The sequence below is a fragment of the Ranitomeya imitator genome, chromosome 2 (genome assembly GCF_032444005.1).
Source record: "Ranitomeya imitator isolate aRanImi1 chromosome 2, aRanImi1.pri, whole genome shotgun sequence".
NCBI classification, from domain to species: domain Eukaryota; kingdom Metazoa; phylum Chordata; class Amphibia; order Anura; family Dendrobatidae; genus Ranitomeya; species Ranitomeya imitator.
In genome coordinates, this window is record NC_091283.1 from 224,288,588 (window position 1) to 224,305,798 (window position 17,211).

At 48.5% G+C, this 17,211-nt stretch overlaps 1 protein-coding gene across 3 annotated transcripts in view; it reads right to left on the reverse strand.

The window, feature by feature from the left end:
• LOC138662748 (H(+)/Cl(-) exchange transporter 5) overlaps positions 1-17,211 on the reverse strand; it is an 88,480-nt gene that overhangs the window by 55,912 nt on the left and 15,357 nt on the right. For 2 of the 3 annotated variants that reach the window (XM_069748649.1, XM_069748648.1), the window contains one exon: positions 1,239-1,384. In XM_069748649.1, coding sequence (XP_069604750.1) covers positions 1,239-1,384 — 146 coding nt within the window. Of the gene's footprint in view, positions 1-1,238; positions 1,385-8,653; positions 8,744-17,211 lie in introns of those variants that run through there. The other variant, XM_069748650.1, reaches the window with a different exon arrangement.

Sequence of the window (17,211 nt, forward strand, 5' to 3'; positions counted from 1 at the left end):
AAGTAACTATTTTAAAGTGTGAGCAGGAGCGCAGGGTTAGTCCTGCATCCACAATGTTCAGGGACAGACTGATGACAACACGTTACCCACCAACCCTCCGTGCACACTCAGGTCCAGCATCCACAATGGTCAGCGACAGACTGATGACAACACGTTACCCACCATCTCTCCGTGCACACTCAGGTCCAGCATCCACAATGTTCAGGGACAGACTGATGACAACACGATACCCACCAACCCTCCGTGCACACTCAGGTCCTGCATCCACAATGGTCACCGACAGACTGATGACAACACGTTACCCACCATCTCTCCGTGCACACTCAGGTTCTGCATCCACAATGATCAGGGACAGACTGATGACAACACGTTACCCACCAACCCTCCGTGCACACTCAGGTCCTGTATCCACAATGGTCAGCGACAGACTGATGACAACATGTTACCCACCATCTCTCCGTGCACACTCAGGTCCTGTATCCACAATGGTCAGCGACAGACTGATGACAACACGTTACCCACGAACCCTCCGTGCACACTCAGGTCCTGTATCCACAATGGTCAGCGACAGACTGATGACAACATGTTACCCACCATCTCTCCGTGCACACTCAGGTCCTGTATCCACAATGGTCAGCGACAGACTGATGACAACATGTTACCCACCATCTCTCCGTGCACACTCAGGTCCTGTATCCACAATGGTCAGCGACAGACTGATGACAACACGTTACCCACGAACCCTCCGTGCACACTCAGGTCCTGTATCCACAATGGTCAGCGACAGACTGATGACAACATGTTACCCACCATCTCTCCGTGCACACTCAGGTCCTGTATCCACAATGGTCAGCGACAGACTGATGACAACACGTTACCCACGAACCCTCCGTGCACACTCAGGTCCTGTATCCACAATGATCAGCGACAGACTGATGACAACACGTTACCCACCATCTCTCCGTGCACACTCAGGTCCTGTATCCACAATGATCAGCGACAGACTGATGACAACACGTTACCCACCAACCCTCCGTGCACACTCAGGTCCTGTATCCACAATGGTCAGCGACAGACTGATGACAACACGTTACCCACGAACCCTCCGTGCACACTCAGGTCCTTCATTTTGACAAACAGGGGTCAGAAGGTTCCCCTATGGGGGGCTCATAGTGAGATATGAGATTTTACAATGGTGAAGCAGTCACATGTAATGTGTCACTGAGTGCAGATTGTACCTCTCTGTGCCGGTCTCGGTCTCGCGACTTCTCTCGCACCCAGTCAATAGTGTTAAAGTCTTCATAAGTCCCAACTCCTGGTACCTCCAAGAAGTCCATGACATTGCCGGTGCCGTGTAAGCCATTCCCATTATACGTGGTAAATCCTAGAAGAATAGAAATAGTCTACAGTTTAGTCACATTGATGTAGTCAGGGAAGCTTAAAAGGGATGTCCACTACAGCACAAACCCCGGTGTCATCACTGAAAAGCCCCAAGTCCATGTATACTCCAGTCCCGGAGCGGCACCATTCTTGTCATGTCGGCTCTGCTATGACCAGCGAGTCACAAGACATTGTGTCACGTGACCCGTCAGGAATAGCAGCTGCAGCGCTGATATCGCTGCTCCGGGAGGGGAGAGCCTACCCCAAACACTTAATGGAAGGGTCCTTGCCCTCCACCACTCCAGTACCCGTGTACTGGCTGTAGTGGCGACGTCACATCCACAGCACACATCACAGCTGCCGCCAGTCAGAGCGGCTGGTGCCATCTGCACAGGTAGAGTCACAGGGCTCAGTGATCGGCTGCAGTGGTGATCCATGCCGTCGATGTGACACCAAGTAGCGGTGGAGAGCCAGTACTTGGCGCGAGGTGACTACCATCTGCCTTTGCCATTTTACAAGCCTGTAAGTTTTAGAGACCCACTTTGCTAAAAGTGGAGACCCCCTTTAAAAGGATGTGTAAATCTTCACACAGATTATTTTGTGGTTCACTTGATTCCTAAATGCAAAAGATAAAGGGAGTTTATCCCCGAAAACTGTAATTAAACCACTCAGAAAGGGGACTTGACCCCTATAAAACCACACTTTTAGTACAGATGTCAGTAGTTTCATTTTAACACGTGATAACACTTTTTTTTGTAATGAGGGGTGGCCCAGCGCACCCTCGATGTGGCCAAATGCTCAACGCACCCTCGGCGTGGCCAAATGCTCACCGCACCCTCAGCGTGGCCAAATGCTCACCGCACCCGCAGCGTGGCCAAATGCTCACCGCACCCTCAGCGTGGCCAAATGCTCAAAGCACCCTCGACGTGGCCAAATGCTCAACGCACCCTCAGTGTGGCCAAATGCTCAGAGCACCATCGACGTGGCCAAATGCTCAACGCACCCTCAGTGTGGCCCAATCCTCAGTGCAACCTCAGAGTGGCCAAATGCTCAGCGCACCCTCAGTGAGGCCAAATGCTCAGTGCACCCTCGGCATGGCCAAATGCTCAGCGCATCCTTCAATCACCATTCTCCACACCTCGCATTATGCTGATTGACTGAGCTTACTTTAGAGCGCTGTCCAAAATGAACCCCCAGCTCTGCACGCTCTGACACTACAAGAGCACACACTGTGTCAGTGCCCGTGTGCTTTGATCCCTCTGTCCTCTTTGCAGAGGTTGCCTGCTGTACACAGTATCACACAGTAGTGGGGGAGCGATGCTGACAGAAGAATGTGATGAGAGCGTGCGTAAACTGACGCTGTGTGTGACAGCTTGGCCTCTGCAGTGTCAGATCTGGCACAGTCTTATCCCCCTCTATCAGCCTCCCACCACTGTGTGATCCTGTGTGCAGCGAGCGGCCTCTGCACACAGGACAGAGGGGTCAGAGCCGCTTGCCCTGACATGGGTGGGGGTACCCTTGGCCTCTACAGTGTCAGATCTGGCACAGTCTCATCCCCCTCTATCAGCCTCCCACCACTGTGTGATCCTATGTGCAATGGGTGGCCTCTGCAGACAGGACAGAGGGGTCAGAGCTGCCTGCCCTGACATGGGGAAGGGGGTACCCTATACTCCTGCAGTGTGTGTGTGTAGTGCTGGGAATTCAATTCAGTGCAAACACATTGCAATAAAAGTTAATTTTTTACCTGAGACAGGCTATGAAGTCTAAGGGTACTGAGGGGGAAGGCAGAGTGGGACACCGGCCCGTGCGCCCCCACATCTGTGCTCCCAAACTGTAAGGAGTAGATATTTACACTCATTTCTACAAAGCAAAGGCAAAAAGCAGCGGAGCCCCTAAAGATCTGTGCGCTCGGCTCTCCTTCTCACCCCAGGTACTTAATAACCAATAATGGCAGCAAAAAAGCTGGAAGAAAAACATCAGATACCTTTTCACCATAGCTACTGACATCATATCTAGGGGGAATTTTCTTTTTAATTTTTTATTTATTTATTTATTTATTTATTTTAAATCCTGGACAATACAATCCATTATTCTGGAAAATGCTTCCCTGCTAAGCAGCGATGCCACACATCAGACAGGGACCTTCCTTTATACAAGATTTATTTACAAGTATCCTACATTTTTTCATGGAGACCCCCCAGGACACGCTGTGCCGAGCGGCTGCAGCGGCACTTCTGCCCCATTCTGGGCACAGTACTAGAGACTCCATCAACTAATTTCCTTCTTCCATCAATACCCAATATCAGGTGGGAGAGGAATTGGAGACACCTTAAAGGGCAACTGTCAGTAGGGTGGTCCTCCTGAGCCGTGTGTAGGGGCACCCCCGGTCATAGGAAGCTGAATGACAGGACACCTGGATATCTGCGATCTGATGTCTTATTCCAGAGAAATCCAGGTTTTATATCAGAAAAATGTGGATTAAGACATCAGATCGCAGATATCAAGGTGTCCTGCTCTTTAGCTTCCTATGGCCGGGGTGCCCCTACAGACGGCTCCGGAGGACCACCCTACTGATGGACCCCTTATACTGTCCTGAAGGTTGTGCATTGTCACCACTAACCTTTTCCCCAGAGAACATGACCTGTGGTCGCCTGCACTGAGTCATCACACAAAGCCACCCCGCCGTTTACTGCAGCGATCACTTTACAATCTGCTGTGGTCAGGTCTCCTGTACTTCTGCTCATCCTCCATTACAGTCTGAACCATAAACTCCAGTAGCACCCACTGACCTACTTCTAACAGAGACGCTAAAAAACAGGAACAGCAGTGTAACCCCCTGTGCAGAAATCTATTACAGAAAGGAGCCACCGTGTCCATGAAGATAAGTGCTCATACAGTGACTTGCACAAGTATCCAACCCCCCCCCCTCCTTGGCATTTAGAAGGTTTTGCTATCTCACAAACTGGCATTTCACTGTTTTTGCGGATTTGCATCAGTTCATGTACAGAATATGTCTACACCTGTGAACATTTGGTTTTCTTTTTTTTGTGACGCAAACAACAAATTGGACAAAATTATTGAAAACGTCAGCGTACATAACTATTCACCCCCCCTAAAGTCAGCACTTTGTGGAGCCTCCTTTTGTGACAATTACAGCCGCAGGTCGCTTTGGATAAGCCTCTATGAGCTTTCCACATCTGGCCACTGAGATCTTTGCCCATTCCTCAATGTAAATCTGCTCCAGCTCCTTCAGGTTAGATGTTCCTCTGGTGAACAGCAGTCTTCACGTCTGACCAGATTCTCCATTGGATGAAGGTCTGGGCTAAGACTAGGCCCCTCCAAAACATTTCCACGTTTCCCCTTACACCACGCGAGTGTTTCTTTAGCAGTATGCTGTGGGTCATTGTCTTGTTGGCAGGAGCTACTGCGCAGTGACTCGCCAGCGCCTGCGCAGAAGATTGATAACCCAGCTGCTGTGAACTGAGATGACATCATTAAGGTCACCTCAGTTCACAGGCGCCGGTTCTCACAAGGGCAGTGCAAGTGCCAGACTGATGGTCGCTCATTAGTCCGGAACTTGTGCTGCCCTAGGGAGAACCGGCCACTGAGAACGAAGAACCTTACCGAGGTCACCTCAGTTCACAGGCGCCGGTTCTCACAAAAGCAGCACAAGTACCGGACTGATGAGCAATCTCATGAGAATCGGCGAAAGCAAACTAAGATAACCTTACTGACGTCGCGTCAGTTCACAGCAGCCGGGTTCTCGTGGAGCAGAGAGCAAGACTCGGTAGTAGCTGCTGCTCAAGTCTATGAACGAATGGATGAAGAAGACTGGAATCGTCGTTGGAACTCCATTTGGACTACAGCGGACTGGTGGGTATTTTATTTTTCAAAGAAATATTTTTTTTTCTGTGTTTTCTCTTTTTACTTACAGGGTTAGTAACATGGGTGTGATAGACACCACCCCATTACTAACCTCTGGGCTTGATATCAGTGCACATTACACAGCTGACACCAACCCCAAAATATTATCCTACTTGCTACCGCACCAGGGCAAGAGGGAATAGTGTGGTTAAGTGCCAGAAGTGGTACATCTAATGCATGCGCCTTTTCTGAGACGGCTGAGGGCTGCTATTTTAGCATACATGGCCCCTTACCAACCTAAGAATACCAGCCACCAGCTGTCTGCTTTGGCTTGGCTGGTTATCAAAAATGGGGGGTGGGGACACGTTTGTTTTTGCTTTTTTTAACTACACATGGTTTGTTGGCCAATCACAGCTGTGCCAATACTTGACATGGCTGTCATAGAGCTGGAAGTGGCCACAGAGCCTTACAATCAAACCCATACAGCAACACCAAATTCTGTGAGAAGTCCTTTCCAGTTCGGGTTCACCCATCTCTAGTGCTGATGCATCACACACAAATCCGATTACAGAAATATTTAATCCACAGTTTGCAATGTAACAAAATAGGTAAAAAGCCATGCCATCAAGACCAGGCCACTCACCCCCTTCCCTGACCAGACACTTGTGGATTTTTACATACATGCAGTTTAAAGAGCTATAAAGTGGTTTTCCTTTTTGTTTTTTGCTTTTTTTTGGATAATCAAACCATATTTGCACCTTTTTTCCATGATACAAGCGGCTTCATTTTTAGTTTATTGTCCTACTCTTTTTTTTTTTTTTTTTTTTTGGTGAGCAATATCAGTGGAGTTCGGGGGAGTGAAAAATCAGACATGCATTTCCTCTAAACTAAAAAATAAAAAAAAAAATATGACCACAAAGAGTAAAATACGCTCTAAGTTTTATAACAATTATACATATATATATATACATATATATACACACATATATATAAATCTACTATATAATTGTCTAAGGGGTACTTCCGTCTGTCCTTCTGTCTGTCTGTCACGGATATTCATTGGTCGTGGCCTCTGTCTATCATGGAAATCCAAGTCGCTGATTGGTCGCCGCAAAACAGCCACGACCAATCAGCGACGGGCACAGTCGGGAAGAAAATGGCCGCTCCTTACTCCCCGCAGTCAGTGGCCGGCGCCCGCTCCATACTCCCCGCAGTGTCCCCGGCGCTCCGCTCCATACTCCGCGCAGTGTCCCCGGCGCTCCGCTCCATACTCCCCGCAGTGTCCCCGGCGCTCCGCTCCATACTCCCCGCAGTGTCCCCGGCGCTCCGCTCCATACTCCCCGCAGTGTCCCCGGCGCTCCGCTCCATACTCCCCGCAGTGTCCTTGGCGCTCCGCTCCATACTCCCCGCAGTGTCCTCGGCTCTCCGCTCCATACTCCCCGCAGTCACTGTCTCCGGTGCTCCGCTCCATGCTCCCCGCAGTCACTGTCCCCGGCGCCCGCTTTATACTCCTTGCAGTGTCCCCGGCGCTCCACAGTCACTGTCCACGGCGCCCGCTCCATACTCCCCGCAGTGTCCCCGGCGCCCGCTCCATACTCCCCGCAGTGTCCCCAGCGCTCTGCAGTCAGTGTCCACGGCGCTCCGCTCCATGCTCCCCGCAGTGTCCCCGGCGCCCGCTCCATACTCCCCTAACACAGGGTTAATGCCGGCGGTAACAGACCGCGTTATGCCGTGGGTAACGCACTCCGTTACCGCCATTAACCCTGTGTGTCCCCAACCTTTTACTATTGATGCTGCCTATGCGGCATCAATAATAAAAAAAAGTAATGTTAAAAAAAAAAAAAAAACCTGCTATACTCACCCTCCGTTGTCCAGTGAGCCGCTCGCGCCTGCCGCCATCTTCCTTTCCCAACGATGCATTGCGAAATTACCCAGAAGACCTAGCAGTCTCGCGAGACCACCAAGTCATCTGGGTAATTTTGCAAAGCATCCTGGGAACGGAAGATGGCGGCAGCCGCGCGCCCATCGGCACAGCGCCGTTGGATCCCAGGAGGCGGAGAGACAGGACGCTGAGGAACAGCAGCGGCCCTCGGATCGTTAGGTGAGTATGTTTATTTTTTAACCTGTGACATACGTGGCTGGGCAATATACTACGTGGCTGGGCAATATACTACGTGGGCTGTGCAATATACTACGTGGGCATGCATATTCTAGAATACCCGATGCGTTAGAAGAGCTGTCCGGGTCTCCTTGTCGGAGCCAGCAGCTCCTGCTCCCTGACTATACACAGATTACATGACTGCTGTGTATGGAGGAGGGGCGCTATCAGCACTACCTTATCTTGTTCAGTGCCATGTGCATGACTGAAGGCAGAGCTGGTAATAAACAGTTTTTGCCTTTTTTATGTGAAGTCTGGCTGTGTCTGACAGTCAGGTCCCCGCTCATGCACGATCACGATGTACTACTAAGCAGTAATGCTTTATTACAAGAATGCAGGGTAGACTGTGGACCGCCCAGTCGTTTATCGTCTACGGGCAGGAAATAGTTAAACGTTTGAGAAATGTTCTGCCATGCAGGATACACTTCAGCACACAAATAATCAAGATCCGCTGCTGGCAGTTACTAACCAGTGATGTCCCAGAGGCGCTCGATGGGACACAAGTCTGGAGATGCTGCAGCCATGACAGCTTCTCTAGGCCATGCAGGCTGCTCACAGCTGTACGAGCAATGTGCGGCCTTGTAAGACGTGTGCACCTGTGTGCATGTCTGTGGCTGACACTCATAATCGATAGTGAATAAACCAAGATGCTTTGTCTCCATTCCTTCATCATTTGGATACCAGTAATAACTCGTCCATCACCATGTGACTTCCTTCATTACACAACCATCCTTCTTGCTGATACAATTGCAATGTTGAGGAGTTTAGCACTGATGGACTCGCCTCGCACACCCCTGGGTAACCGAGCCCTCGCCTCGCACACCCCTGGGTAACCGAGCCCTCGCCTCGCACACCCCTGGGTAACCGAGCCCTCGCCTCGCACACCCCTGGGTAACCGAGCCCTCGCCTCGCACACCCCTGGGTAACAGAGCCCTCGCCTCGCACACCCCTGGGTAACAGAGCCCTCGCCTCGCACACCCCTGGGTAACAGAGCCCTCGCCTCGCACACCCCTGGGTAACAGAGCCCTCGCCTCCTACACCCCTGGGTAACCGAGCCCTCGCCTCCTACACCCCTGGGTAACCGAGCCCTCGCCTCGTTCACCCCTGGGTAACCGAGCCCTCGCCTCGTACACCCCTGGGTAACTGAGCCCTCGCCTCATACACCCCTGGGTAACTGAGCATGTACGCTTTTCTTACACAGACATTTGGTCTTTTCTATGCCCTGATCAGTAGATACTTTACAAGTCTCACCTGGGCTGTGTGTATCCATGGTCCGGACGGCTGCCACTTCCCGTCTGACTAAAGGTTACTTCTCGCCCTCTCCTCCTTCTCGCTTTACTTGACTAATTATTCATTTTCTGCCGGTCTCCGCTATCAGTGCCGTACACCTTGAGATGCTCTCTTCCTATCTTAGAAATTCTACCTGGTGGCTCTAGGTAATAATCTACCTACAAGTCAGCATTAATAAAAGAGTTAGGCTACGTTCACACGTTCCTGATTTCCCTCCTTTTTTTCAGGACTAAAAACCGCAGCTCTTGGCAGAAAACGCAGGTCCTTTTTTTGATGCGTTTTTGGTGCGTTTTTTAATGCGTTTTTTAATGCAGTTTTCTATGCAGAGTCTGTGTTTTCTAGGAAGTTTTTAGGGTTAAAATGGCTGAAAATACCCTAACCCTACCCCTAACCCTACCCCTACCCCTATTCTAACCTTAGTGGAAAAAAAAAAAATTCTTAATTTTTTTTATTGTCCCTACCTATGGGGGTGACAAAGGGGGGGGGGGGTCATTTACTATTTTTTTCATTTTGATCACTGAGATATAATCTATCTCAGTGATCAAAATGCACTTTGGAACGAATCTGCTGGCCAGCAGATTCGGCGGGCGCACTGCGTATGCGCCCGCCATTTTGGAAGATGGCGGCGCCCAGGGAGAAGACGGACGGACGGACACTGGGAGGCCGGGTAAGTATAAGGGGGGGAGATGAGGGCACGGGGGGGGGGGGGGGCGTCGGAGCACGGGGGTTGGCATCGGAGCATGTGGGGGGTGGGATTGGAGCACGGGGGGGCAGCCACACTGCAGCGGTTCTGCACCACAAACCGCAGAAAACCCGCAGATATTTTTTTCATCTGCGGGTTTGACCTCACAATGGAGGTCTATGGGTGCAGAACCGCTGCAGTTCCGCAAAAAGAAGTGACATGGTACTTCTTTTTTACCGCAGCTATTCAGCGCGGCTTTTTTCGGGATTTTCCGCAATGTGGGCACAGCAGTTCCTGTTTTCCATAGGGTACATTGTAATGTACCCTGCATGGAAAACAGCTGCGGACCCGCAGCGGGAAAATCGCGGCGATTCCGCATTAAAAAAGGGTTGTGTGAACATGGCCTTAAAATACTTCACTCCAAAAATCTCTGCAGTTTGATGCAGGTTCCAGGAGAGGCACAGAGGACATCTTCAAAAGTGGCCAAATCACAGTAGTGGTGTCTAACGTTGTACAAAGATCCACAGGAACTGGATCCAGTGTCCACACTGGGACTCGGTGGCAGTCACACAAGGGCACCACGGACTGCCTCGGCCGGCACCGTGGACTGCCTCGGCTGGCACTTGGATACTGGCATCCTGGGCACCTATTGAGATTACTAATGTCTTTAGGAAGACAAAGCAAAACCCGGGACCCAAGTCTAGCCTTCTCCCAATAATTCATGAGCGAGTTTTCCCTGCACCTCGGTTCACCTGTTCCAGCCTATACCCCGCGCACCCCCATACTATCAACCTTAATACATTTGTGAGTGGACCTGGTTCTCAGCGATTTGGATTTACAGGAATTTCTTATTTCTGCTACTTATTTTGTACTCCAACATAACTCTCACATTTGCTTTACCTGCAGATATCGGGTGCAAAGAGGAACAAATGTTCCCGATTGTTTGCCAATATTTAGGCCTTGAGCTTGGAGGTCTAATACCTCCATGGCACCTGCGTCACATGATGGTGGAGTTGATGACCATGGATGATCCTCAGATCCTGGCTCAGACTGTCTTTCTTTGGGTTATGTTATTATATCCAAGTTACTCCGTTTGATCAGAGTCCTATTAAATATTGAGCCTTTCTGGATGATATTTGGAGCTTACCTCCTCAAACTGGCCTGAACTTTCACCTTTGCCCGCATATAATATAGAGCTGACTCGTGAACATTAACGCCAACTTGGTTAAAGAGAGAAGAAAGATTATGTGGGTGATTTATCAAGCCAGAAAATGGAGTAAGATGCTATTCATTTTTGCCCCAAAATTATGCAGAATTTGGTGTTTTTATGCCAGTGTGAAGCAGCTCCGCAAAACTAGGAGGAGCTGTGGGGGAGTGGACAGGGAGTGACTGCACCGGCCACCAAGCGCAACAGTCACCGGCATTGGGGTCTCTTCAGGGCTCCCCGTTTATATCTGATAAGGGCGTCATTCCCAGAGCGACACCCTACAATGCAACCGCCAGACGATTCATGGAAACAGCCATGTGACACAGGAGGACACTGAGGCCGCCATTCATCAATGCAGCGACGCCACAATGCTCACTAAGTGTTCTCAAAACGTAAAGATGTGAAAATGCTACAAGTCGCAACAGCTGTGTCAAAATGGGGGAAGCCGATTCGGGACAGGGGCACGACGGGGCGAGGAAACACCCACTTAGCAAATTAGTCGGGCTGCAGAGTGTCCTACTCCACAAATATTACTCCAGTCATCACCGATTCATTAAGAGGAGCGTGTCTGCGAGTGAATCAGGCGCGTCTGACTCCAGAGCCGCCTCTCACCAAAGCCGGTGTGAGCAATGGCTGATTTCATGCATCGGGCCATAGCGCGCGCACACAAAACCAGAGGTTTCCATCCACTATAAACACACATCTGCAGGTTTCTCTCAATATGTGACATAAAATCAGAATAAAGCTTTCCCGTTTTAGGACAATTAGGATTACCATCATTATTAATATTTGCCAAATGCCAGAATAATGAGAGACACAGAAGGTATACAGGCATTTTTATTACACAGGTACCCAACTGTACACAGGTTAGACGATGAACTCACAGGATCGCTGTCTCCTGGGAGCCATCTTCAAAGAACATTTCACACTGGTCAAGCTTTATTGGTTCCATATATCAGCAAAAGAAAATAGACAGGATCCAAAGCAAACTATACATGCAAATCCCGACTGACCAGAGGAGGCAGAGCGCACAGCTGTCAGCCAAACAATGGCGTTACTGGTAGCAGGTTCCCAGGAGCACAGAGAGCCGCCCTCCCGTGGACCCCGGCAGCCCTCCCGTGGACCCCGGCAGCCCTCCCGTGGACCCCGGCAGCCCTCCCCTGGACCCCGGCAGCCCTCCCGTGGACCCCGGCAGCCCTCCCGTGGACCCCGGCAGCCCTCCCGTGGACCCGGCCCGCCCCCCTGTGGACCCCGGCAGCCCTTCTGTGGACTCGCCAGCCTCCTGTGCACTGGCGCCGGACCTGCGATGCTGCACGGTGATATAATAATGTTATGTGGCCACAGAGATCCCGTCAATAGGGAAGGGGCACAGGTATAGTTTGTGAAGTTATTAAAGTGTCGCCCAGTAGTGGAAAACACCTAAGAAAATGCTGCAAGGTTTCCACTGATGTAATAAGGCTGCAGCACGGCCGGTAATTCTGTGTACACTGCTCCTATGGCACACATCAATGCTTTTTCTATTTCCTCACTCAAAATGTTTTTTTTTAATACAAGGAGCCCATAATGTGTAAGCATTGCTGCAGTCGCTGCCGTATGAGCAACCACGGATCTGCACTGTATGAACAGGCGCCGCAGGGCGCAGAAGCCAGCGCACGAGCTGCTCAGTGCGGCCTCTGTCATCTGCTCACCTTTGCTTTACTGACCTTAATGGGAATCTGTCAGCAGGATTCTGTCCCCTGACCTGAGAGAAGCATGATGTAGGGGCACTCCAAACACCTGGTGACACATTCCCTTTAATAGATTAGCATGTGCACAGGACTATATAGGTGACTGTACACACACAGCCTCGATGGGCCAACTTGCTGAAGGCTAAACCATAACATTTTACACCTGCTCATATTATATGAGAGGCAGAATCCAGATAACAAGCAGGGGACGAGAAATGCCGCAGAAACCGGATTATCCACAGGACAACGTCAGATACATTACGCTCTGTTCAGGCGCCTTCAGTCCGAGAATAAGGCACAGTCAATGGCCCCGTCCCTGTAGGAGGGGTCCGGCACATCAGGGTACGAACACCACGAGGTTAGACCCTCTCCAGCGTCTGACATTGCCACAGCAGTCACTGTTGTGAGGATGTATCTGGTCACACACACGCCGGGGGTCTCCACACTATATATCACTACGGAAACGCTTCCCACTAGGCCTTATATTAGGCTCATACTTCCGTGTCACAGATCGTGGGTGACCTTTGGCCCGCACACGGCTATCAGATGTGCAGGGGGGCTTATCTTAGTTATCCCTCCACTGCTACAATGTGATGAAAACACACTCAAGGCTATTGACCTTTAAATTTACCGCAGGGGCTTATTTTAGTTATCCCACTGCCGCTACAATATCACGAACTGCAGGGATTTATGTATATCCCGCTTTCTAGTTTCGCTTCAGAACTTGCAGCTCTCTGGCGCCCCCCATTACCTTCGGGTCAGTCAGGGAACTACACCTAGGATAATTAGTAGCTGGACGGGCCACTTTACTGTGGACTGGCTAGCAGGCTCGCTGCAGCGAGGGAATTATAACTGCTCAGGCCGCAGCCAGACAATAGCTTATAAAACCCCGTTCCATCACTGCCGGCTCACCTGCCTAGCACAGAACACACTTCCATCAGTCACAGTAGGCGATGTTTCAGCTCACCTCCTCCTCCCTCACAACGACAGGTGACACCTGCGTACACAGCTGATTACACAGGGTCCATCAGTCACAGTAGGTAAGGTCACAGCTCACCTCCTCCTCCCTCACAATGACAGGTGACACCTGCGTACACAGCTGATTACACAGGGTCCATCAGTCACAGTAGGCGATGTTTCAGCTTACCTCCTCCTCCCTCACAACGACAGGTGACACCAGCGTACACAGCTGATTACACAGGGTCCATCAGTCACAGTAGGTAAGGTCACAGCTCACCTCCTCCCTTCACAATGACCTCTGCACATACTCCGATGCTTCAATACAAAACGGGGTCGGTGTGAGTGACCTTTGTACATAGGTACATGCGTTTCTTGAACCAATAAGAAGTTAGAGGATAAAGCCAAAGTGTCCAGTGTGAAAACTGCAAGTTTTCGTTAAGAAAAAAAAGAAAAAAAAGTACGGTATATTTTTTTATTGCACTGCTAGAGTGGTGCTTTAAATGCAAGTCCTCTGTCTGAAATTCAGGTTCGGACAGTCAGAAGCTGCGCTCACAAAATGGCGCAGGGGGACCAGAGCAGCACCAACAAACGGTGAAGACGCCACGGTGGAGCGGTGCTTTAACCCCTTTACCCCCAAGGGTGGTTTGCACGTTAATGACCGGGCCAATTTTTACAATTCTGACCACTGTCACTTTATGAGGTTATAAGTCTGGAACGCTTCAACGGATTCCAGTGATTCTGACATTGTTTTCTCGTGACATATTATACTTCATGACAATGGTAAAAATTCTTTGATAGTACTTGCGTTTATTTGTGAAAAAAACGGAAATTTGGCGAAAATTATGAAAATTTCGCAATTTTCCAACTTTGAATTTTTATGCAATTAAATCACAGAGATATGTCACACAAAATACTTAATAAGTAACATTTCCCACATGTTTACTTTACATCAGCACAATTTTGGAACCAAAAATTTTTTTTGTTAGGGAGTTATAAGGGTTAAAAGTTGACCAGCAATTTCTCATTTTTACAACACCATTTTTTTTTTTAGGGACCACATCTCATTTGAAGTCATTTTGAGGGGTCTATATGATAGAAAATACCCAAGTGTGACACCATTCTAAAAACTGCACCCCTCAAGGTGCTCAAAACCACATTCAAGAAGTTTATTAACCCTTCTGGTGCTTCACAGGAATTTTTGGAATGTTTAAATAAAAATGAACATTTAACTTTTTTTCACAAAAAATTTAATTCAGCTCCAATTTGTTTTATTTTACCAAGGGTAACAGGAGAAAATGGACCGCAAAAGTTGTTGTACAATTTGTCCTGAGTACACCGATACCCCATATGTGGGGGTAAACCACTGTTTGGGCGCATGACAGAGCTCGGAAGCGAAGGAGCGCCATTTGACTTTTCAATGCAAAATTGACAGGAATTGAGATGGGACGCCATGTTGCGTTTGGAGAGCCACTGATGTGCCTAAACATTGAAACCCCCCACAAGTAACACCATTTTGGAAAGTAGACCCCCTAAGGAACTTATCTAGAGGTGTGGTGAGCACTTTGACCCACCAAGTGCTTCACAGAACTTTATAATGCAGAACCGTAAAAATAAAAAAATCATATTTTTTCACAAATTATCTTTTCGCCCCCAATTTTTTATTTTCCCAAGGGTAAGAGAAGAAATTGGACCCCAAAAGTTGTTGTACAATTTGTCCTGAGTACGCTGATACCCCATATGTGGGGGTAAACCACTGTTTGGGCGCATGGGAGCGCTCGGAAGGGAAGGAGCGCCGTTTGACTTTTCAATGCAAAATTGACAGGAATTGAGATGGGACGCCATGTTGCGTTTGGAGAGCCACTGATGTGCCTAAACATTGAAACCCCCCACAAGTGACACCATTTTGGAAAGTAGACCCCCTAAGGAACTTATCTAGATGTGTGATGAGCGCTTTGACCCACCAAGGGCTTCACAGAAGTTTATAATGCAGAGCCGTAAAAATAAAACAAACATTTTTTCCCACAAAAATTATTTTTTAGCCCCCAGTTTTGTATTTTCCCGAGGGTAAGAGGAGAAATTTGACCCCAAAAGTTGTTGTCCAATTTGTCCTGAGTACGCTGATACCCCATATGTGGAGGGAACCACCGTTTGGGCGCATGGGAGGGCTCGGAAGGGAAGGAGTGCCATTTGGAATGCAGACTTAGATGGAATAGTCTGCAGGCGTCACATTGCGTTTGCAGAGCCCCTAATGTACCTAAACAGTAGAAACCCCCCACAAGTGACTCCATATTGGAAACTAGACCCCCCAGGGAACTCATCTAGATGTGTTGGGAGAACTTTGAACCCCCAAGTGTTTCACTTCAGTTTATAACGCAGAGCCGTGAAAATAAAAAATCCTTTTTTTTCCCACAAAAATTATTTTTTAGCCCCCAGTTTTGTATTTTCCCAAAAGTTGTTGTCCTATTTGTCCTGAGTACGCTGATACCCCATATGTTGGGGCAAACCCCTGTTTGGGCACACGGGAGAGCTCGGAAGGGAAGGAGCACTGTTTTACTTTTTCAACGCAGAATTGGCTGGAATTGAGATCGGACGCCATGTCGTGTTTGGAGAGCCCCTGATGTGCCTAAACAGTGGAAACCCCCAATTATAACTGAAGCCCTAATCCAAACACACCCCTAACCCTAATTCCAACGGTAACCCTAACCACACCCCTAACCCTGACACACCCCTAATCCCAACCCTATTCCCAACTGTAAATGTAATCTAAACCCTAACCCTAACTTTAGCCCCAACCCTAACTGTAGCCCCAACCCTAACCCTAGCCCTAGCCCCAACCCTAACCCTAGCCCCAACCCTAACCCTAGCGGGAAAATGGATATAAATACATTTTTTTAATTTTTCCCTAACTAAGGGGGTGATGAAGGGGGGTTTGATTTACTTTTATAGCGGGTTTTTATGATTGGCAGCCGTCACACACTGAAAGACGCTTTTTATTGCAAAAAAATATTTTTTGCGTTACCACATTTTGAGAGCTATAATTTTTCCATATTTTGGTCCACAGAGTCATGTGAGGTCTTGTTTTTTGCGGGACGAGTTGACGATTTTATTGGTAACATTTTCAGGCACGTGACATTTTTTGATCGCTTTTTATTCCGATTTTTGTGAGGAAGAATGACCAAAAAACAGCTATTCATGAATTTCTTTTGGGGGAGGCGTTTATACCGTTCCGCGTTTGGTAAAATTGATAAAGCAGTTTTATTCTTCGGGTCAGTACGATTACAGCGACACCTGATTTATATCATTTTTTTATGTTTTGGCGCTTTTATACGATAAAAACTATTTTACGGAAAAAATAATTATTTTTGCATCACTTTATTCTCAGGACTATAACTTTTTTATGTTTTTGCTGATGTTGCTGTATGGCGGCTCGTTTTTGCGGGACAAGATGACGCTTTCAGCGGTACCATGGTTATTTATATCCATCTTTTTGATCGCGTGTTATTCCACTTTTTGTTCGGCGGTATGATAATAAAGCGTTGTTTTTTGCCTCGTTTTTTTTTTCTTCTTCTTACGGTGTTTACTGAAGGGGTTAACTAGTGGGCCAGTTTTATAGGTCGGGCCGTTATGGATGCGGCGATACTAAATATGTGTACTTTTATTGTTTTGTTTTTTTTATTTAGATAAAGAAATGTATTTATGGGAATAATATTTTTTTTTTCATTATTTTGGAATATTTTTTTTTATTTTTTTTTATTTTTTTTTTACACATTTGAAAAAATTTTTTTTTACTTTTTTACTTTGTCCCAGGGGGGGGACATCACAGATCGGTGATCTGACAGTACTCTGTCAGATCACCGATCTGATAGGAGTGCAGGCTGCTTCACAGTGCCTGCTCTGAGCAGGCTCTGTGAAGCCACCTCCCTCCCTGCAGGACCCGGATCCG